General features: G+C 38.2%; 2 protein-coding genes across 2 annotated transcripts; one reads left to right on the top strand and one right to left on the bottom strand.

Annotated features, from left to right (window-relative positions):
- Positions 1–3,807: 3,807 nt before the first annotated feature.
- LOC124169256 (general transcription factor 3C polypeptide 6-like) lies at positions 3,808–12,727 on the bottom strand. Its single transcript, XM_046547815.1, has 3 exons — positions 12,624–12,727; positions 12,305–12,495; positions 3,808–4,328 (listed from the first exon to the last, which is right to left on the bottom strand). The coding sequence occupies exons 2-3, from the start codon at positions 12,455–12,457 to the stop codon at positions 3,867–3,869; spliced, it is 615 nt and encodes a 204-aa protein (XP_046403771.1). The 5' UTR covers positions 12,458–12,495; positions 12,624–12,727; the 3' UTR covers positions 3,808–3,866.
- Positions 12,728–12,778: 51 nt separating this feature from the next.
- On the top strand, positions 12,779–22,199 carry LOC124169255 (autophagy protein 5). The gene is made up of 6 exons (XM_046547814.1): positions 12,779–13,076; positions 13,154–13,239; positions 13,351–13,467; positions 13,562–13,686; positions 16,029–16,313; positions 21,304–22,199. The coding sequence occupies exons 1-6, from the start codon at positions 12,921–12,923 to the stop codon at positions 21,477–21,479; spliced, it is 945 nt and encodes a 314-aa protein (XP_046403770.1). The 5' UTR covers positions 12,779–12,920; the 3' UTR covers positions 21,480–22,199.
- The last annotated feature ends 2,196 nt before the right edge of the window (positions 22,200–24,395 follow it).

The following is a 24,395-nucleotide window of genomic DNA, read 5'->3' as shown; positions in this document are numbered from 1 at the left end:
GACTGCAAACCTTACCATACACCTTTGGCTTTCCTGGCATTGCTATGATTCTTATGCTATCCATGTTCCTTGATTCACTTGGCAATTTACCATGGTTCTGGGTGCTATATGTAAGGCACCTCCAGTCAGCGGTGAATTCATCATCATATTTGTGGGGGTCATGACCTAGCTCCAGTAGTAAGGAATACGTCCCCAATGGATTTTTAAATTAATGGAAACTGCAGAGTATAATTTGAAAGATTTTCTAATGGAATCTACCATAATCTCCGCGGTACATTTTATTTTTCGATCAGTTTCAACGGATCTGCATCGTGTTTGAGGCTTGAAAATAATTGAAAACCGTTAAAATTGACATGATGATTTCGTCATGTGGAATGGCCCCTTGTGGTTATATATTAGTTGGTGTATATACCATGTTGAATAATTTTTACGAGTTACGTCGAGATAAAATTATCCTGAATGGTAATTGAAAATTAGACTCATGGACCAGTAATGAGGCCAAAGAGATGGAGTAAGGGAAGAAATGGAGATTAATGAAATCTTGTTATACTCCATCTTGTTGAATTCATAATTTTCAATAAGAACCACGATGATTAAAATTACTGTGGGATAGATGCTGGAGACAGAAGATGAGCGAAGGAGAAAGGGAGCGGCTTTCTTGCTGAAAACCTCTTTCTGCTTCTCTCAAATCTTGACTTGGGCTGAAAGTAAGTATCTTCTCCCACACTTTAATTACACTTTAAACCATTTTTTAATTATAACCCTCATCTCCGCTAACGTTGACAGGAGATGTATTTCTCTGGGAGTGATACTAGGTCAGATATGCTGAATGCTGGATGCTTTAATGTATACACCAGTGAAGTCTTCTACGCAAGTTTGAAGTGTGAACGTCCATTTACATGTCTTTATATGTTTTCTTCTGGTATAAAGCACGTCCAAGGGTTACGTCAGCATTCCTACTCACTAGGACATCTAAAAATTATAATGCTTTATTTATCAATCTCCATGATGAAGTAGATTGCTGGGTGGTGTGCGCTAAGATGGGTCAAGATACCTTCCCATGAGGCCAACCAATACAGATGTCATCAACATATCTCTACGACTCCAATTGCCTATTAGAGTAGTTGAATATGGCCTTCAGTGCAAAGTTCTTTATGAAAGGATTGCCTACTTCAGGGGACTGAGGTGACCCCAGACCAACACCCCCTATGAAAAAATTATATAAACCTGTATAAAATTTGTATACATTCTTATACAATTGTCATGACAATGTATAAGAATGTATGCAGATTTTATACAGGTTTATACAATTTTTTCATATGGGCTAATCCTGTTAATAATATTCATGGTGAAACAAAAACACAGCACTATTCCACAAAATTTATTTAAGCTGTCTACTAGTTTCGACGTTTACACCGTCATTATCAAGACTAACTGAGCAATAGCATACAACATCCAAACAACCAAATGGAAAACTGGTATCATTTGATGTTTCCAACCTTTTTACCTCCGTACCTGCCAAAGAAGCTATAGATATAACTCTAGATTGGCTCAGAAAATCATCCGTCAATGACGACGTAGTGAGTGACTTCAAAAAACTATTATCAGTGTGCATGGACCAAAATTATTTTCAATTCAATCACCAGTTTTATAGACAAAACCACGGCCTTTCTATGGGCTCTCCTCTCTCGCCCGTCCTGGCTGATATCTTTATGGATAACCTGGAAAGTAAACTGTTCAGCTCTCATCACCCTCTTTTAAAAAACTTGTGCTACTACTTTAGATATGTGGATGACATTATTTGCTTATGGACCGGTAGCAAGAGGCAACTGGCCTCCTTTCTTGGGCTACTCAATTCCCTCCACCGATCCATCAATTTTACTTCTGAACTCGGAGGTGACTCAATCCACTTCCTAGATCTTACGATTTCCCTCAAAGAAGGCAAACATGACTTCGCAATCTTCCGGAAAAGTACCTTTACGGATGTACTTATCCCCGCAGACTCAAACCATCCTTACTCCCACAAGATTGCAGGCATTAACTCTATGTTAAACAGACTACTCTGTATCCCAATGACTGCTTCAAGTTTCAACCAGGAACTTGATGTTATTAAATCGATATGTTCTAATAACGGCTATAATGATGACCTCATCCGTAAATTACTGGCCAAAAAAACCCGAATAAGAGTATCGCTCACCCTAACCAGTTTACTGCCGGTCCCCAAAACAGAACCCAAACGATGGTGCAAATTACCTTTCCTTGGCCCCCTGTCTTACAGTGTTCACAACCTCATACCCAAAGACAAATACCGTGTGTGTTTTTACTCCCCGACCTCCCTTGGTAAAGTGATTTTTAACTCCAAGGACAAAGTGCATCCTGAAGACAAAAGTGGTGTCTATGCCCTGACATGCGACGAGTGCAACGGTGTGTACGTTGGTCAAACGGGCCGCAAGTTTAAAACTCGTGTTGATGAATACAAAAGAAGTGCTCGTTTGAAAGACTCCATTTCCTATTTTTCTAAACACCTGTCCGAATCCGTCCACAACAGTGATTTTAATATTAAAATTTTACATGTCCATGACAAAAGTGTAAAACTGGATATTTTAGAAATTTTAGAAATCACCAAATGCACTCTTGCACGTAACATCGAAATGTTTAATGATATGACTGTATTCAAATGTTCTAATTTTTTATCTACTGTTTTAAAATCTGACTTCTTCCTCGACAATCCTTCCACCTCCCCTTCTCATTAACCTCATTACCACCTGAATTTCTATCTGCCTCCCCCCCCCCCAAGCTTTTATACTTTGTGTTTTGAACCTCCAATCCAACCAACAATGCCCAACCAACAATGCTCAATGCTCCTCCTCATTTAGTTCCCCCCCCCTCCTCCTTCCCTCACACTATTGTTGGATAAATAAGGCTGGATGTTGTATGCTATTGCTCAGTTAGTCTTGATAATGACGGTCTAAACGTTGAAACTAGTAGACAGCTTAAATAAATTTTGTGGAATAGTACTGTGTTTTTGTTTCACCATGAATATTTCATCGTTCCACCAAGTAACGCCCAAATCAGTTGATTTTATTCTGTTAATAATACTTTCCTTTCCTGGTTAAGTAGATGTACGTCACTTATAATTTTATAGATGGAATAATCGTTATAAAGGTTGCCTATTTAATCATAACAAAAGAGATACATACTAAGTCAATTCACCTTGTTAATATGGGCAATAATTATTCCTGAAAATATGTAGTTAAAGATGACTAATTTTTTATGGTAGACTAATCAATTCAATTCATGTCTCAGTCTAACTGAAAAAATGGGGATTGAGCTTCTACGGCCTCGAAAGATTAAAGAAGAGAGGAATTTCTCAATTGGCCGTATAATTCTCCCTGCTCGTCCACCTTGCAAGTCGAAAAAATTTTACTGCGTTGGTGAGCGGGAAGGGGGAGAAATTCCTCGCAGTGACCAAACACCAGCCTCTCAACCAGAAAGCCCAAAAAACACACACACTCACACAATCACTCACACTAACATACACAACAAGATCCTTTGTGGGGGCTGTAGAGACCTCCGCTAAAGATTCTTGCTCCACAAAAAACCGGGAATCTTCACAGGATGGGCCTGTTAAAGACAGCCAGTGATCCGTAGAAACACTTGCACTCAATAAGCAATCACTCACCTGTGGATGGCTGCAATGTTCCGGGAGAAAAAAGGTTTGCTCCAAAAGAGCGTCGTCGGGGGGGTCGGCAAGGGGACGAGGAAAACACACCATAAGTCTAACAAAGAGTCAACAGAAATATTGAATTTAAAAATGTCACTCCTAATCATTTACTCCATTGAAAGCAGATCACATTCACAGCTTATCACTCCTTTGAACCAATACTCTCAATTTTCATCTTCTCAATGCTTTCTATCATAGATCCTCCATCCAGGGAGGAATGACATAATTCATCTTTACATTCCATTTCATCACCATCCACACAAGGGTTCCTCATTGATTCATCAGTACATTCACCAACAGTTTCAACATTAACATCCTTCTGCCCTTCACTATTCACATCTTGTACTTCAAATGCATCACAATCTTTAGAATCTTCAACCTTTTCAGTTTCTTCAACTGGTTTATTCTTTTCCAGAAGTAAGACTCTGGACATCTCAAGACTTTTTCGGGTGTGACAAACATACTGCAACTTTTTCTCTGGAGTGTCCACAAAAAGGGGGTCTGAAGGTTCATTCCCAAATCCAATTTCTTCTTCAGTCCCAGGAGGGATTTCTTCTAAGAACACTGCAGTGCCTACGGTGTCCTTATATTTTCCAACAAATGCCTATAACAGATATTGTGATAATTAAGGCATGGTAATTATCAAAATCAGTTCTTCAAAAATGTACAAAAATTATAAAATATATAATATATTTTGCAAAATCACTTTATGAAAAAGTTTTCTCGGGTTGTCTACAGGGTCAGGGTGTCCATTTTGGCCCATTTTTAGCCAAAATGAATGCCCTGACCTGGTGAAATGTGCTTGAGAAATTGAATATATCAACTATAGAATAAAGAAGAAGCATTATCCGTAGCAACTACAGTAATTATATTTAACCACCTATCAGCTATATTAAGTATACAAAAGTCTCAAACTAAGCTGCTTAGTATGAATGTAGGAGTTAAACAAGTATTGTATATGCATTGTATGTATAATGAATAACATTATTAAAAAAATCAAAGTTCAAAGAAAACATATCAGAAGAAGAATGATTTTTCTGAGACAATGTCCCCATAGAATTCATGGTATAGGGCTGCAATGACAGCTAGGCAAACAAAATACTAAGGCAAAGGAAAATGTTAAAATTATGTGATATGGAGAGGAATCTATAGAATTAAAGTGGGAGGAGGTAATCCTTTGGACTGCTGAGGGTGAGACAGAGAGAGAATAATGGTTGGAGCCGGATTCCATTTCACCAATATTAAACAATGGTCAAGTGTATCCTATAGTATTGAGTAATGTGCTAATGTACTTGCACCATCTCATTTTTGCTACATTTTCTTTTAGTGTGTAGTTCATGGGCAGATTTAGGGGGAGGTATGGGGGCATGTGCCCCTACAGTCGCTTAAAAAATAGACAAGATTTTTAAAGCTGTTATAATAACGTTCGTTTTGCTTTTTATTTATTATTTAAAATTAAATTACTTATTCACCACCAAAAACAGCACAATTTTTTTTACATTATATGTTTTCATAAATAAATAAAAGCTAAAAAATAACACAATAAATAAAAAACAAACAGAAATTTTTTTTTGGACATACCAAGGGGCATTATGGATTAGACAGCGGTGAATGGGGAACTTGCATGAATTTTTTTTATTTCACAGGCAGACAGAACATTATTTTTTTAATTCAACAAAGAAAACCTCAGGTAAATCTGAGTTTTTCTTTGCAAGATATTCAATTATAAATATGACGAATTTTAAAGCGCATCAAAAACTCTCTCACCCTCCAAGCCACTGCCGACGAAGCCTCGATGACATCAAAGGTGCTGAAACATCACACGAAGCATTAGGGTGGTTTCCTATTCATTTTTTATTGCTTAAATCGAAAGATTATTACTCCTGGAGTTCGCATTTCATGCTTTTAAATTTTTAAGTGTCGATATCTATTTTTCGTGATTTAATGAAAAGTGAAAATTTTCAAGCGCGCGAAAACGCAACAGTTAAGTATGAATGCTGGGAAAATCCCATGCGACGTCATTCTGGTTCCCACTGTCGCCATGTGAGGTGACCTTGGAGCGATGATATGTGTGCCACTGCGATGTAGGCTGCTAGCAGGTAGCACTTGGCTTAAATATGGATTATTAATATCTTATCAAACGAAGGAAACTTTCCGACCATTGGCAGTTTTAATCGGTGATTATTAAGAGATGTTTCCCTGAGCTCTGTGCCTCGTGCATGCATTGGTAATCTCAGACGATGTAGAACTCCTATCTACTCGTATTTAAACTAGGTCCCTGTGACGTCACATGGAGTGGCATTGCATGGGTGCCAATCTGGCCTTTTTCAAAGGCGGTTAAATTTGACCATTGCCATTCGTCTAAACTGGGATATTTATAAGTATTAGTATAAGATATGTAACTAAAATAAAACTATTTTTTCAGGGAAATAATCTCATAAACTAATAATCTCTATAGTCTCAGGCTCAACTTTGTGGAAGTTCATTTCAATAATTAAAACGAACAAACTTTGAATTAATCGACCAATTTATTCTTGTGGTACGACTAGTTTCGACACAGCAGCGTCATCCTCAGGTACAAAGGTTACAAGCAATAAAATATCCTTATATATCATGTGGTTATCGTAGGGGAGGAAGAAGGTAGGTGGAAGTGTTAGCTGGGAAATCTCAAGTTTGTGATGTGGCATCGTGGGCGGGTGCTGAGAGTTGGAGAGGGGCGGGGTGTGGAAGACCGTTGGTCGGGAGTTTCGGAGGGTTGTTGGTGACTAAGGTAATGACAGAGGTGTCCGTAGGAGCAAGGCCATGGCCAGGGGGGGATCAAGGGGGATTGATCCCCCCCGAAATGATAAAAATGAAATTGCTCGCTTGGTGCTCACACGACGATATTATATAGCGGCGCAGGGACATCTAGTAGTCCAATGCAACTTAAGTCAATAATTATCTATGCGAATTTGTAGGTGCAGTGTGTGAAATAATAGTGCTATGAATTAGTAGAGAGGTGAGTGACTTATGAGCCTCCTGAGAGACCGCAGAATTGACATCGACACCGAGGAGTCAATTCATTTGGTCGCTGCAAAAAAAAAGCTAGAAGGCTAAATTCAATTTTATAATAATATTTTTATATTTTCCTTTAAGGGTTTATAATAAATATGTCTATTTAACTGTATACGCTATTTTATTTATCTTATAAAAATAATTTTATGTTTGTCTACTATTCCATAAATCCCCCTCCCCCCCCAAAAATATTTTCTGGCTACGGCCTTGCGTAGGAGTAGGGGGAGGGGAAGGATTTTGGGTTTTTCCGTGAGGTTTAGGGAGGCTTTTAGGAGGGGGGAAAGGTTTTCAAATAGAATGTCATTAAGAAGTGGACGTTTCTTGATGAGTTTTCTAATCTCCAACTCTTCTATCTTGTTCATTCTTCTACCTTTTTCTTCCTTGTGTAGAATTCTTGGGATAAAAATCACTGTCGTGGTTCTCCTCCCACAAGTGTTTTGCAAAGTGGGATTGGGAGAGGTTACAAGTCCGAAAACTCCTCTTGTGTTCCTCCGCTCTCTGCCAGAAAGTGCGGCCCATTTGTCCGATATAATTCCAATAAATATATGCCACTGTTGTCCAATGGGTCACTTCTCTCTTTTGTGTTGTTAAATATTCTTTTCAGGTTGTTGTTGTTGTTATAAAAAGCAATCTTGTAAAGGTTTTTGGGAAAAAGGTTGCTGACTTTCTGTGATAAAATACCGTAGTAAGGTAACTTTCTCCACTTAAATTATTTGTCCTTTGATTCCCATCCGCCTGAATAACATTTCTTGCACTCTTCGGGAGCATTTTTTTAACGAGCATTTTATCTACAAGAGTTCTGTGCCAAAATAGTGTTATTTTCAACGTGACAACTCCCGTTAAGCTACTGGTAATAATCACAGTGCCAGTGGTAATAATGCACAAAGTTAGACAAGGTTGAAAAATATCGGCAAAGAGTTGTAATTATTACTATTCCATAGTGATTGAATTGCAAAAAGTGCTATTACGCTATCGATAAATGTCTAACAGCAATGTAATTTTGTCAGTGGCGAGTTCACCTCCGTTGTTCACTGTATATATGACATTTCAATATCAAGCTATCAAGATCAAAACTGTGTGTGACGTTTGTTTTTCTATTATATCAACGACTAGTAGTGAGAAAATTCACCTGTGTCACTTGTGTGGGCTAATTTAAGGCTTTAAATCAGTGAATAAAAAGTTGTTTTCATCATAAAGAGCTCTGTTATTGTGATTTGTACATGAATGAATATAAGAATGGTAGTGACTTCCAGTATTTGATAATTTTATTTGCCTATTTCCCACTATGTTTTTTTTGGTATAGTGCTAGTATATCGTTTATGGATTTACCTGTATTATTGAAATAGTTTGTAGCTTGCGTGTGTGTGTTGGCAGTGGAACCGATTCGCGATCTCACATCTAAATTGTGAGCAGACTGTTTTGCTCTGAATTCGTATTCGTAAAACCAATGAAACAGTGAAACTCTGTCTCATTATCATGAAATAAAAGTTTCTTTTAACAAATGCATTTCTCGTGTTTCTTTAACTGTCCATTGCTTTTCATAGAAATCTGCCTAAAAGTTATTTTTCATAATTAAAGAAAGTGATTTTCTTGTGCTCTCTGAATTGGCATTAGCTTTCCAAACCCCTCTATCTTACAAATCTATCAAAAGAATGCATAGCAACAGATTATTTGTTTTTCACAGGAGTTAAGTGTTTTAATCTGTAATTAAGGCTCTCCATCTAAATATTCGTGATAAATTTTCAGCAGGAAGAGAATCGGGCTACCATAGGACGGATATGACTACCTTCTCCACTAATGCGGTATTGCCAAATTCAACAACACGGATCGTAAGCTTACGGTCATTATCCTCCAGTATCACAAGTTTCTTTTACTTTGCAATTTTCCACTGACATATAGCAATAATTTATCATAACTAATTCCATGAGGGTTGTGGCATCAATTTTTGATGTCCTAACACCCCCTGCCACACGCCTTGTCAGTGGCTAGAGGGGCAGTATGTAGATATAGATGAATTTCAGGTATACTATTCGAATGAACAGCAACGTTATCATCCATTTATCTGATAACTGAAACATACGAAGTGAAATGCTTATACTTCATCATCCCAAAGTCGCATTTTTAGTATCCCAAGTAATAATTGTGGCACAATAGCAATAGGAAAAATTAACAAGAATAACAGCATATACACTAGTGACGATGAGCGGTTAAATACTCCCTCAAAACAATGTTTACAGCATGCGCTCATTGTATTTTCCGACTCCGGATGGCAGTTTAGGCACCTATGACGTCACGCTTTGCTTCGGTGGAGCTTGGGTGTCTTCGCTCAGTAGCTGGCTCAGAGAAATTTTTCTCGATTTTAAAGTCAATTTTTTTTATTGCTTTTGATGATGGATGGTGAAACTTAAGGTATTTTTGCGAGTTAATGTATCCATTTTACCAGTTCAAAATAGTTTTTACAGCAATTGACGACCCATGCAAGTTGCTCAGGTGGCATTTTAAGGAGGATTTGTAAATAGTGGCAGACGAAAAGAGGTCCAGGGAAGGGATTTTTAAAGCTATGGAGTTAAACATGGAGGAGATTCCATAAGAAAGAGTGCGTTGAGAGATGGAAAGACAGAATCATGGAATGTGAAGCAGAGAGTTATTACAAGGGGCAAGGAGGAACATGAAAGTGGAAAAGAGGGAAAATTTTGTTAGTCCAGAGAGAACCGCTAATTATTCTATGCAAAAAAAATGAGATCAGGTAAGACACGGCGGTAAGTTATGCTAGAAATCCTGAGGGAGGAAAAGATAGAGTCACTGGCATAATATCTGAGTGTAGGGATTCAATGGCGGGCAACAGCAAGAAAGAAGTTGACAGGGCAGTAGAGCAAGTTTAGAGTAATGGGGCAGGCAGTAGACCAAACTGGTGAGCAGTCCTGTATTCCAGCATTCCTGTATGGGGAGAATACATCCGAAAAATACTGTTCTTAAAGTGGTAGGGTCGTGAAAGTCAGTCAGTCCATTGAGCATACCAACTTAGGCCATTGCTTTCTTCACGATCATCGACATGTGATCCTGAGATTTAAATTTATTATCAAAGATCACTCCTAGGTCGCAGTGGGAGAGATTAGCGGAGCGATAGCCTTGTTAACCAGTTTGTATGAATGCTTCAGGGGATTGTTTGTCAATGTAAATGTCAATTTTGAGGGGTTGACTCAGCAGTCGAGTAGAGCATCACTCAGAGACAAAATTTAGAGCAGGTTGAAGGGAATGTGAGTCTGAGGGGCGATCAACCTTTCTGAAAATGTTGCAATCGTCTGCATACATTACAATATTACAGCCAAGAGGGCTTATGCCATCAGTAATGTCATCGATGAAGAGTGCAAACAGGTGGGGAACGAGGAAGCTTCCCTGCGGTACACCTGATTTAACTAGCAAGTAAGAAGATGAGATGCCGTCAATCAATAGACATTGGTATCACAAACTGGGGAAGTTGCGGAAGAAATTTTGAATGTATATTGTAACTGTGTTTAAGTTTGTGCATGAACAATGTGTGATTAATGGAGTATAAGGGTTTGGAGAAGTTTTCGTAGCAAACATTGAGCTGTGCGTTAGACTCAAAAGAGTTGGCAATATGGTGGTGCAGTACTGCAAGGTTAGAGAGACACAACCCACCAGGAAGGAAACCATGCCGATGGGGAAATATGTTGGGGAAGGAGAAGTGAATAAGACGACAATGTATGATTCTCTCACAAATAATGGACAGTACAGGTAAAATTGAAATTGGACGATAATTTTCAACGATTCCTTTGGGACCAGATTCTAAAATTGGTGTGACATTTGTGCTTTTCCAGTATGCAGCGAACGCACCAATGGAGAAGAAGCTATGGAAGAGGATGGATACAGAGATACAAAGGGTGATGCAGTGGCGGATACAGATGGGGGGCGCAGGGGGCGCGCGCCCCCCCCTTGCAGGTCCGCCCGTATTGCCGAACATTGCAAAACCACAATTGCAACTTTTTCATATCATAAGGTGGCATTATCTTTTACATGTTTACAATCATTTTAAATAAAATTTTCTTATACTTTGGCTGTGACTTGACTGTGATCTTTTATTACGATAAAAGTAAAGACAACTCAAGATATGTTGCGCCCCCCCCTTGAGTTTTTTCTGTATCCGCCCCTGGGGTGATGGCAGTGCAAGAGAGAGCTGATATTGTCAGAGCCCAGGGCCTTTGAGGAGGGCAGTGCCATTAGAAGGGACAGAACTTCTTTAGGATTGGTGGGGATGGATGAAAGGGACTGGTGGCATATGGGTTGAAGCTTAGGGAGAGGGAGTGTTGCAGTTGCCACATAAATACTCATTGAACACACCCAGGCGCTCATCACCTTGAGAACTCAGTCCATGGGAGCACGTAGTACAACGTTGACTCCAACATTGACCAGTGGAATGGTGCCGTGGAGGCATGCAGGCCCTGCCTTCAAGTTGGCATCAAGCCGTAGCATTGAATGGAGATTAGGTTAAAAAATAGTATTGTGTAGCTAGAAGATCTATTGGTGATTTGAATACGGAATAAAACAACCCCTGTTTCATATATAAAATGTGCTGCATAACTTATTGAATTCTCCTTGTATGTCCTGGAAAACACAGATGGTACAACATGTCCTCATTTTCAAAGATCAACATGTAATATCTGAATGAGGAATTCCTTCACATTATTTATTAGAATGAATTGTTTAATTTGAACCATTTGCAGATGAATTGCCCATCTCTAAGTACATGTCAATGATATTTGGCTATGGCCATTAAGTCTCCAGCCTCTACCGTCAGTTTGATTCTTCATGTAGACCCCTCATTAGAGAAAACTACCTTATTAATGATTGGTCAGTTTCTCACTCCATTTACCTAGAAGGAATGTTTTAAAATATAAAGTCAAGAACTCTCGCACAGTAATTCACTGGTGAGAAGCAGTAAAGGCTAAAGGCTCAACTTATGATAAGGGCCTCATTGGCAGCAAATAACCATCTAACCTCTTTCCAGCTATATGTGAATGAACAATGTCTTAGTCAGCTGCAAATAGCTACAGGAATTAGTTCCAGGATGCAACTTGTTATCAATGTAGCCAAGTATTCACTTGAGGTCACATATGCACGAACACACAACCACCTGTGTAGTAGTGCAGTAGACCTGTGACGAGCTGACCAAAATTTTACAGTGAAAAGTTAATTGGCTTTCGGCTATTGATACGCATCATTTTTGTCTTCAATGTAAAACAAATTGCATCGTTTTGATTGCGAAGATCTACCACGGAATAATCTTGCTGTCTTCTATGACAAAATATTAGTTGATAATTTAACTGCAGACTTTTTCGAAAAGCCTATTTTCCTTTCTTGATTTACCCCTTGAAACATTCCAAAATAGGCATATTTTCTCTCAGTACGTCACAGGTCCACGAAAGTAAACTTTTCAGCTTATATTTTTACGAATTCACATTTTATTGCAGGATCAATCTAGTCATAAAAGCTAAAACACCGAATTACCTGTCCTCCAATAGTTATAATTGGTTGATCCGAATCCAACGCAAATGCTTTAAAGCTTGTCTCGGCATGATTAAAAATATTAGGATCAGTGTTGTCACAAAGTTCAGCATACACTAAATATTCATCCTCAACTATTGTTCCATCCTGAGACATAATTATACTTCAGTGATAACACTTTACAACAGGTCGATCTGAAAATGGAAATATTCTGACAATAAACAAAATTAAGATTACAAAACCAAAGATGACCTTTCGTGGGTTAACTTGATGGTCATCCAATTACATTACGTTTTTTAGATCGAAGGCGTTCCAAACTCACCTAAACTAGATTCAGAATCGGCCGAAAATTCAAAAACGAGATTATATTGCAACTCAGATGTTGATTTATCGCGGCTCCCCATCTGCCCCAATCTGCGAGTTTCGCCTGTCGGCTCATGTCGCGCCTCGGCACCTGCATTTGTTCATCATATGTTTACTTGAGTCGAGAACAGAAATAATGGTTATTATCTTGGAAGGGGGTAACGTTTTCCATTAATGTAAAATTTATTCATCGTCTGAACAATTTATATCAATGGCATGATTTTTAGGCTAGCGTGTACTTGGAAATTCCTTGAGCATGGCTAATGACAGGGAAGTTTTGCGGGAAATATGGGAGGGGAAGCTGCCCGTCTGCTTTCAGATACACCCTGAAGAAGTTTATGCATTGCAAGCTCCAGATCCATTCTATCTTATGGTTCCAAGGTTATCATATTTTCCTCTAGTCACTGATAAGGTAAAAATTTGTAACTTGATTTCTGGACAAGTTTGTCTCGAAAGGTACATCATTTATGTTGTAATATTTGCCTTTAGGTTAGGAAACATTTTAGCAGGCACATACAACCTGAGAGACGCGACGCCGAGATGTGGTTGGATTTCAATGGTCAGCCGCTAAAATGGTATGAGTCCTTATTTATTTTCAGTTGAACAACCATTTTTGATCGTGGATGTAATAATAAACGATCGCCTTCAATCGTCAATGACAACTCAAGTTTTACTGTAATTTTCAGGCACTACCCCATCGGTTTACTTTTCGATTTGCAAGGGAATGATATTTCTTTGCCTTGGAATATAACTGTTCATTTCGACAAATTTCCAGAGGCAGAAATTCTTCATTGTCCAAGCCGGTCAGTGGAAGTGATCTGTTGTACCTATGATACGATCGTTTTCGATCACAATTACTTTTCATTGATAGCGAAATTAATCCATCTGATTCCTCAGGGAAGCGGTGGAGTCTCACTTTATGTCCACGGTGAAGGAAGCAGATGCTCTTAAGCACCGAGGGCAGGTTGCTGGAAGCATGCAGAAAAAGGAGCACAACCAACTATGGATGGGATTGCAGAATGGTAATCATTGTAACTTATATTCATTCATTCTTATTGTATTCATATTGATTTTCGTCTTATAATAATTTGTCCTCGGTTAAAATATCTAACTATCTCTTTGTATAAAGTTGATTATACTTGTTTTGTTTTTAAAGTAGGTGTATCTTATTGCCTTTTAATTTCTGCTTCATATTTCCTCATATACCTTTGTAGTATTGTTTCTAGTACAATATAACTCACAAAGTATTGTTTAATAAATACAAATGAATCATGTCAAAAGTCAGTAAACACAATATTTTAAACATTACACTGAACAAAAATATTTAAGCATCACAATCCCTTAGAAAATTTCAGGCCAGGTAATAATTATGAGATGCAGTACCTTCTTGGACACCTATGATGCTGCAGAATTGTGAGCTGAAGCTAAATTCAGCTTTTATTCAGCACTCATGGCCACCCCTCCTATTACCCACTTGCAGCAACCTTTCTTCATCCCTGTGCTCCTCTCAAATAAAGTGTCTCCACTCAAACATCTGTGCAAGTGCACTTGAAATCACTGTTATTGCAGTGCATAATATTTTCTCAATTTTATTTTTTGGCCTCCCCCTTCAACAATAACTGATATAAAATAGCACTACTCCCTGTAACTGCAGTTGGATCTGCATGTTGGCCAACAAATATCTATATAGAGTATACATGCATTGTGTAGGGCCTAAGCATTGACATTGCAAAGGATGTATGAGTGTCCTACCCTTCAAACCCCCCCCCTGCTGCAGAAGCACCCCCAGAAAAATGTGAACCAACGAACCTTCGAAAGTGGCGACCTGAAAGAATCACCGAAAGCGAACGTGATGCCTCGCTTACGCGCCATTAACATAGAACGCGATCTTTAACATAGAAATTCTGTTTATGAATCATTACAATAGATATCGGGTCTAAACTTAAAGTGATTCAACTATTCATTGTTGGGGGTTGAGAAGATTATTCTCATTCGCCACTTTCGAAGGTTTGTACCCGGTGCGCATTGAGTAAAGAACCGGTTAACGGGATTGGATGCCGTCAGCCAATCGGAGTTCCTCTACCATGGGCAACTAGGCTCGGGGAAACTCTCTAGTGCACAGAAACTCTGCGAGCGCTATAGGCCCTGATGACGATGGAAAAGGATTTCATCAAAATGCTGGCAGCTATGGAGATTGAGGTGATTACCTGGATAAAATCCCGAGAAGAATTTACTGCCACTGTTTGCCAGGAAAAAGTACAATGCTACAAAAAGGTTTCAGTATTACACAAAAATAGAATTGTCATCATAAATTTGGCTTCATGTAAGTTCTGAGAAGATATTCCTTCTTGAACCCATGTGTGGATGGTTGCATGGCTCTAACCCAAGCCCAATTCTCTGCCTATGCCCATGGGCTTTAGCATGTTCTCACTATTGCCTTTTGTGAAGAACAGTTTGATGCCAATAGTTTCCTCATCCCTTCCACCATATTCTCCCTAGCTATCTGAGGCTAATGGAAGAAAATTAAAAAACATGGTGATGACCATAGTTCTCAGTACCTCCTGTCTCCATTTATTCACCTACAAGGATAATTATTTGGCTTTAATTTCCTGTTTAAAAAAATTTATACTCCTATTCTTGTTTGGGATGATGAATTAGTGTCTGTATCTATAACTATGATTTTATTTTCATTACTTACCTATGAGTTATGTAAGCCATTATGAAGAGTGAATTTAATTCCTATTTGGAAGGGTTGTACATAGTCAAACCCGAAGTTATTACCTAGTTAGGCAGCATCTGTTAATTATGTGAGGCATTTAGGGGGGAGGGGGCCAAGCTGATTCTCACCCAATCTCACATGGGGTTGAAGAGGGGGTTCTGGCAAGTATCACGTAATTTATTTTTCCAAAAGAAACAGTGTGAATTGCGATCTTAGTAATCTTAAATACTAGTATTAACTAATCTTTAATAAAAATAAGTAAATAAACTTTAATTTTTAAGTAAACCCAAGCAAATGAAGCATTGATTAACATATTTACTCTGAAAATATGCATTTTGAACAATCTCACGTGAGATTAGGGGATGGGGGTCGAGACAAATCTCACCATATCTCACTAAGGGGGTCCAAAAATCTCCAATTTAATCAACTCACGTTATTATTGGACACCCCGTTACGGTGGGGGTTTTCCCCAAGGATTAATTACTTACACTTAATTCTTTTTCCAAGTGTATCCATGTTTTTAGTTTCAGAAAGGGGGTTGGGTTCACTGAATACCTTGTTTAATGGTTAACTGAAAAGGAAAGAATAACATGTGACTGTTATTAATGTTTTCTTATTTTGATTCCTATTTTTTATGATTTGCAGATAAATTTGATCAGTTTTGGTCTGTCAACCGACGACTGATGGAAGTAGGATCTACAGGTGGTGGAGGTGGTGGCTCTGCCACAGTTGGTGGGGGTGCCATTGACGAAGGATCCAGTCATCGACCTTGCTTTCGTTTCATCCCATTTAGATGTTACATGCCCAGTCTTGACGTACCTTATCGTCAAAGACCAGTTCGGCCTTGTACTGATGATGGCAGAAGTAGGACTTTGGGTGAACTTCTTGAGGAAGTATTTCCAGAGGAAAAAGGACAAGCTACTCAAACAGGTATTCATTGTCACCATTTTCAAAGAGTTCATTTCAAGTGTTTCAATTTACAATTTAGTTAGGTGATTTTAGGGCAATAGGAGCACGACTTGCTCTGCCAATTGAATTCTTTTCTTGAAAAAGTATGTCTTCATCCACTGGGTTTATACTTCCAGGGCTTAAGGAATTCAGTGAGGTGGCCAGGCATTTTGTTTGGGAGGGTCCAAAATTAGGGGGAAATTTTTTAAAAACAGGGTACTAAGTAGGGATGAGTCGATTCCACTTTTTTTTGATTCCGATTCCAATTCTGATTCCTTCAAATCGATTCCCGATTCTCGATTACGATTCCATCGATTCTTAATCCTATTAATTGATTTATCTGTCACCTTGCTGTCATTAAAATTTAAGAATTGAATGGAATAAAATAACAATAGCCACGGTGGCTACATTGTCATTTGACCGCGGTGGCTAAACAATAATGTAGTGTTCATTGCGTCCATACATACCAGAGCAGCCTGATGGGTGCGCGGTGGCGGCCGAACGCAACCTGTCGAGTCTGCCCGGAGGCCGCGGCGGCTTATGCCAAGCAAGTATTAACTTTCTCAAGGGTTGCATTGATGAAACTGGGATATACAAAGCGAATGTGTGTAAATTTTTATTATTGACGCAGACGCGTGTTAGTCTATGAAAAAAAGTTACATAAATAACCCGCTCTCTGCACGTAGTTATAAAAAACTTTTTTTTTTCACAGGAAAACTCACTCTCTGCATGTTTTTATTATCATCATACTTCAAATATCATTCGAAAATAAAAAAAATATATATTTCGATCTATTATACGTTAAAATTGGTGGTCCAGATGAATTCTCCGATGGTGATTCATAGTCACAATAATTTGATTTGCCGTGACCAGCGGTTAATGAAAGTACGAAAACGCATGCATTGCTTCCCGATCCCGTGGTTTCCTTGTTTTTTTTTCCCTGAGAGTTGCTCATGAACACGCGCCATTTCAGGGTTCGTCGGTTTGTCGCTCTTGCCGACATTTTCATGTTTCCGAGGCCGCTTAGGTGTGTTCGTCGCAGCACCCATGTGCCGGGCGTATCCTCCTCATGGGCAAGGCTGACACCGCGGCCGCTTAGGTGTGTGGCAGCCTTTATACCCCAAGCTTATAGTCTATGCTCAAATCATTCATCTTCCTGGAATCGATGGAATCGGAATCGACTTAAGGCAATCGATTCTCAATTCTGATTCCATTCCCAAGAATTGGTGGAATCGAGAATCAACATTTGGAATCGACTCATCCCTAGTACTAAGTATAGGGTTCTTAACTAATTTTAACCCTTTGAATGCAGGAACGTTTTTATACGTTTTGCACGCTAGCTGCGGAATTTACCCAAAAAAAATTTCCTACCTGGATATGTTGCACTAGGGCACTTTCCCTTACCATAAGAATCACTAAGGGGCTTAACTCTAGCAAAGCAGCCCTCATGGCAGGGCGTGCCTCGCACACAGGGGGTCTATTCTGCAGTGCCTGGCAGCTAAAATCGTGAATGCCCAGAACCCAAGGGTTTACACTTTTCACTATAATAATAATAATAATAATATTTTTATTTGTCCAAAGATCTGTATGTTGTACACAGAATACAAATACAAATATAGGACACGTCAATTTATATCAATAAAAATTAAATTGGAATATATATATATATATATACAGTGGAACTTGGTTAGTACGTTTCTGAAGGGACCACGAAAAATGAACGTACTAACCAGGAAAACGTACTAACGAGGAAAGTAAATAAAACCAGTCGGGGTTATTGCAATCAGTGAAAAAGTCGTCATAATTACAATTACTATCGGTAGTTCTCATAGGATCGCCTTCCTGAACTCTTTTCACATTTAAAATCAAGAAAATGAGCGCTACCATGAAAAACAATACCATGTGAATAGAAATCGCAATTTTTCATGGACATCCCGGAGACGATTTCATGATTACGGCGTCTATCTCCCGTGATTTATCCTATATATATTTACAGAACGAGGACGAGTGAAGCTCAGACAAGCGAAGACAAGTCATTTTTCTTTCTCACAGCGTACTCGGAGAATATAACAACAACCCGGAGTAAGTCAACTGGTTTTTTAAACATCATAAAAATTGGGCAAAATTATATTAACTTTCAAATTACGGCAACAGCCGTAGACATTCGCTTCTGGAATGATACCATTTCGATTGTAAAATCGATCGATATATCGACTGATGACACGCAAGATTATTAGATTACGACGTAATTACAAGAAAATTTTATATTAAACAGTTGAAATTTACTTTCAAAATTTGTCTAATGTCGTCTGCTTTCGTTCCGAGATCAATTATTTTTAAGCTAAGCTTCGCGTGGAGATCCTGAGGATCGTCTGCTCCCGCAACAGTAGTCAAGTAAATACGCACGACGTCGAGTTTATGGAACAGTACTGCTTTAGATAATGTGGAAATTGTCTGACTCATTTCTTCATCATGATAACTCGTGCAATAGCAACAATTGCCCATTCACGAACTTTGTGCGCAGCAGTGGGCACTCCCAAGCGCTCCAAAGGCAACAAAAGGTGAGGAGCTCGGGGTGGGGAAAATTGGGGCTTCTTATTGGTTGTAGTTTTTCATAGTCAGACATTCCCGAAAAATGGCCGCATTTTATTTTTCATCACGTCACAAGAATTCAGAAATGCATTTGGATAAATTACGGTAGAAGAAAGAGATGTGGAATGAATGGAAGAATGTTAATGACTAATGATAATAAATTAAATCATGAATTCAGACGTTTGCGACCCTTAAGAAGACACTAGAGAACGAATTGCGGGTTGCGTCACGGCAAGCAATTGAGCGTACTAACCAGGAAAGCGCAATTTTTTCAAACGTACTAACCAAATTCTTTTACCTGTATTTTGTTCGGATGGTACCGGGACCGAGGGAAATCGCCGTACTAAGGAGGAAAACGTACTAAGGAGGAACGTACTAACCAAGTTCCACTGTATATATATATATAAAGTTACAAATACAGAAGATCATTAACCAAATAAAGTAGATTTTTTTTCAGAAACTTCAGAAGTTTCTTCTTAAAGACCGAGGTCCTACTCTCATTTTTCACCTCTGGAGGCAACCCATTAAAAATCTTCAGGCCCATAGGTTTAGGACCTAGGGCTGTATTTTGAGTCCTGACAAAGTTTTGATGCAGGTCCTTACAAGTTCTAGTGTTGTGGCCGTGGTATAGGTCATTTGATGTGTACTGAAGAATGTTCTTTTCATAATTGACAAAACTTCATTTTTCAAATCAATCTTTTGTTAATACATGGTCTTTCAATATTTTGTTTTCTTTTATGAAGCAAAGTAATTTCTGGGGGAGGTGGAAGAGGGGGTTCGAATCACAATGACCATCCCCCCTCACTATGCCACGGTGGGAATTCATTTCAGAAGTGATTGTTTGAAATCAATAAAATATTTTATTTTTTCATTACCGGTACATATTCCTGTTTTTTGTAAGAATAGATTCCATATTGCATTATTGTATGACCCTGTACATTTTATTTTTCTACTATAGCTGGCTCCTATTATGAACTAAAATAAAAATAACACCGAAAACATGATGATTTTGAAGGGGTATCTCAAATAAAATTTCATGTACTTCATGGTTAAATAAAAACACAGTACTATTCCACAACCTTATTTTTTTTTTTTTTTTTGGCTGCAAAAAAAAAAAATAAAAAAATAAAAATATAAGGTTGTGGAATAGTACTGTGTTTTTATTTAACCATGAATATCTCATCGTTCCACCAAGTAACGCCTAAATCTGTTGATTTTATTTTCATGTACTTGCATTGACTGTAGTTCAAAATGTAGATATTTGAATCCCAGAATAAGTTACCTACCCACTGTTAGTAGTTGGTAGAAGATCAGTCTGTTATGTACCTAGTATGATTATCCAGAACATCCTGAGCTCTGTTGTTGGTTAAAAAATCTTTGTCTAACCTGTGGTAATTTTTAAGCTGGTTAATCTCGTCCAAATTTGCAAAAAAGCTATAATTGTGGCTTAAGTTCTTCACTTTTTTTTAAAGATCTCCAGCATCTGCCGCCAGATCAGTGTTTAAAGAAAATCCATATTTATCCTTTAATAAGGGTCCATTTCAGTTAAGGGTCATAGAATTAATTTTTTATCCACGTTGAAACAAACTTCCTTCTCAACAAATGACTGGTGTTTAAAAAAAGTGAACCCAACTTATAGTACCAATTATAATTCTCATACTCGTCTACAGAAAGGGGGTTAAGACTTTTGGCCGGGCCATATGATGTGGCCCCTCGAGAGTGGAATCGGTATAGGCCGTAATTTCTGGTCAGGCCATACGAAACTTACGGCCGGCCATTTGTATGGCCCCTTTTAGCAGAATAGCCCTGTTGAAGTTCTTTGAAAAATGTGCTTCAATGTCTATATATTTGGAACGTTTGCTGTGCTCATAACTTTCAATTAATAAAATAGGACTCTTATTACCTACAAGCAAGTGGGCTGGTACTTCCCTTCCTCTACTGAGATTTAAAGCTACTCCTTATACGTATATCATCTCTGAGGCCATGCTGGCTGCTGTGAAGTCTCAGCATTAGAGAGCGACTGTCTGCTGCTTCATAGATGTCCACAGGATCAGTTTCCCGCTGTAGAATATGTATAGCTGATCCATTGACACTTATAAAACTCATGAGTGTGGATTAGAATGATATGTTTCATATTAATGGTCATAAGGTTAACAGACAAAACAGAAAATCAAATAAACTCTTGAACAAATGAATACCTTAATGTTCAAAAAGCAAATACATTTTCAACAGAGACTGCCAGGAGCTGCTGGGGTATGGGATGCCTTGTCTACACTCCATAAACTACAGTTAATATACTGGCATAAGCCTCTGTCTTATATCCCTGTACGAGCAAACCTTTTTGTCTCTCTTCATAATGTTCATTATATTTTCTTTTCAGTTCGTGTGGTAACCCATGGTGTGGAGCCCCCTAAAGAAGTCCCGTTGCAGTGGTTAAGTGAACATTTGAGTTATCCTGACAATTTCCTACATCTAGTCTGCCATTACATCTCAGAGAAAACATCCTCTACAACAGCTTTGAACATTGGATCAGCTTCAAGGAATGATAATCATTGAGGGAAGAGTTCCATCTGAATGGGAGGAATCAATAAATTTGATGAGTTGATGAATGTAATTTTTGCATTCTGATATTGATTTTCCTAATTCTTTACTCTGAAATTTTCTGTTAGAGATGACATATTTTATGCTCTGACCATAATTATTACTCTTATGAAGTATTATTTTCCATCAATCTCTTCAATGTTATCAATTATTATTATTTTGCATTCAATTATAATGGGTGAAAATTCAACATCATGTTTTAGGTAAATTGTTGGAATTTTGTGGGTGATGATTGTGTGTTAATGCCAATGTACTACGTAAAAAAAGTTCTAGATTAAGGTGAATCACATTTTTTGATGGTGTCATTGGATATTATGAAACGCCTTAAAATGGTAAAATTGCATAATTTAAAGGATTTTTTTAGAAAAAATTTGTTATTTTGTATTTTTATGTACAATATAAGGACCAACTTTGTGCTTAAGCCTTAGCATCGATTTATTGCATTTCATTTTAAAAGAACAATTTTTTTAAATAATTCCTTTGATGCTCAAGAGTGATTAATTGTATTGTATATACATATATGACTTATAAATCTCCTCTTCCCATATATCTGCATTTACTGATTTGCTCTAGGTGCAGACTGTGACGTTATTTTCTAAATCAGTATGTGCAATCAAAAATAAACACCAAATAATGAAACATGTATCTGATTGATAAATTGTACATTAACATTCATGTAAGGCATTTCTACCTTTTTCTCATCCTGCCCTTTAGCTTGTTATTTGATGCTAGTCCTTTTGCCTGTTGCCTTAGAGTGCCTTCAGCAATTATGAATGGTAATACATATTTAGTTTCCTTGTGTGATGTAATATGTATCTCCTTTCACACAGCTCCTACTGTTTTTAAGGAAAGGCTTTTGCTTTTACTGTACAATTTTTAAATATTTGTGCCGAGTTAAAGGTAGTTCAAAGGAATTTCGATATGAAAGTAAACAGTTAACAGTTATTTTCAAGACAAGAACCCCACCCGAAAGATATTCCTGGCTATATTGATGGTGGTATGGACTTACGTATGCAGTTATATCATTACTTGGAGTATTCTCCCAATTTGAAGTTTTATTTTGTTGTTAATGGATCTATAGAGCTTTGTAGACTATGCCATTTACTAAAAGAAAGAGTTCATCACATTTACTGAGCATTAGTGGAACAAGTCTTTCGTGAAATAAGAAAAAAAAAGAAATTTATCCAAAATGGGTCAAGCTAATCGTTACTGAACCACTCCTTAGTTGACCATGCCTTCTAGCTCTCGTGAGTTGTCCGATGAGCCTGTGCTTGACGCTCTGGGAGAAAACAGTGGGGAATGTTCTGATACCACTTCGGAAGTTTCAATTGGATATTCCTTTGACTTCAGGTTCAAAGATTTATACCATCTCATTTTTCTGTGAATTTTCAATAATATAATTGGGAAGAGATTGGCTGTGAAGATGCACTTCTAACCTTTGCGTGTGATTTAGTTGGAAAAAAATATTGCCTATTCCATGTAAAGAGGATCCCTTGGCATTGGAGTTATTTTTTGATGATGAAATAATTTCAATTAAAGTGACTAAGACAAACTGCTACGTAGCACAGTTTCTTGAAAATTTACAGAGATAATTACAAAGGAAAAAGAAATATCATTTTCAAAAGTGGGTTCCTATAACTCTGGTGGAAATAAGAGTATTTTTAGGTTTGCTCATATTGACGGGAGTGATAAAGAAATCAAGCCTCAGAATGTATTTTAGTTGAAAACGTATTAGAAACTCCATTTTTCTCTGTGTGTTGAGCAAGGAAAGGTTTTCATTCTTTGGCCTTATAATTTTATTTTATTGAAAGGGGAAGTAAGTTGTAAAAGAGATCCTAAACACTATAAAATTTTGCTAATTAGTGAATATTTGAACCTTGTGAACAAAATCATAGCGGGACAGAATTTTGAACAACACAAAGGACGGCCCTTGGATACTGATTCGGAATGTGCTCGATTGACCAGACGGCAGTGGCGGCGCGTGCGTATATGCATGTTAGCAAGTGCACACCCAAAGATGAATAAATTATAAAAGAAAACTATTCCTTTGCAACGCGAAGGATAAAAGTACTGTCTGCATATGCAAGAAACATGAGCCTCCGAACGCTACAGCTATCTCCTTTTCGAATTCACCGCTCTACAAGTGTGCGATCCCGTGGCATCATCCCGGGTGCATTTTCGGTCTGTGCGATCGCTTGAGGGAGCTCTGGCGGGACGAGGTAAGCGGGGGGGTATGTGCTGTTCAAAGGGGCGATGGGAGCAGACTCAAAACCATGCGAATGCGCACGCGCATGTTTTTGGTGACTGACTAGCAGGTAGTGTAGTGGTGTAGCCGCCACCTACACTACCTGCGCCCAGGATCCTAGTCCGTCTACAGAGTCATCTGTATAGCCGTTTTCTACACTACTTCCTCATAGGGTGTAAGGAAAAGAGAATGAATTTCAACTACCGTCACTTGTGAAGGTGTGTTGAGAATAATTATTTTCATACTTGCTAATATTATTTCTGTTCATGCAATTTTAAGGGTAGAGTGTACCAGTGATATGTTTTGCTTGCTATGTACAGGCATCCCCCGAGTTACGTAAGGGATGCGTTCCGGCATACTCTGCGTAAGTCGAAATTTACGTAAGTCGAACATTCTGCGTTAACGCTTCAGAGATTTCGATTGGTGGGGTGAATTCTCAGCGGAGAAATGCACATTCCCGGTACAGGTACATTCCCGGTGAAGTTTCATTCTATTCACTGCGATATTCATTAACTCTTCCGCGTATTATTACGTTATTAGATACAAAATCAATAACATTGTAATAGTCGGCGAGTTGCATCTCAAGCATTGCCAATCAAAATGCGTAATATTATTCACCGAGTTGA

The sequence above is a fragment of the Ischnura elegans genome, chromosome 12 (genome assembly GCF_921293095.1).
Source record: "Ischnura elegans chromosome 12, ioIscEleg1.1, whole genome shotgun sequence".
NCBI lineage: Eukaryota > Metazoa > Arthropoda > Insecta > Odonata > Coenagrionidae > Ischnura > Ischnura elegans.
Note: the sequence above shows the minus strand (reverse complement) of the source record. Positions and strands in the feature narration are given on the sequence as shown.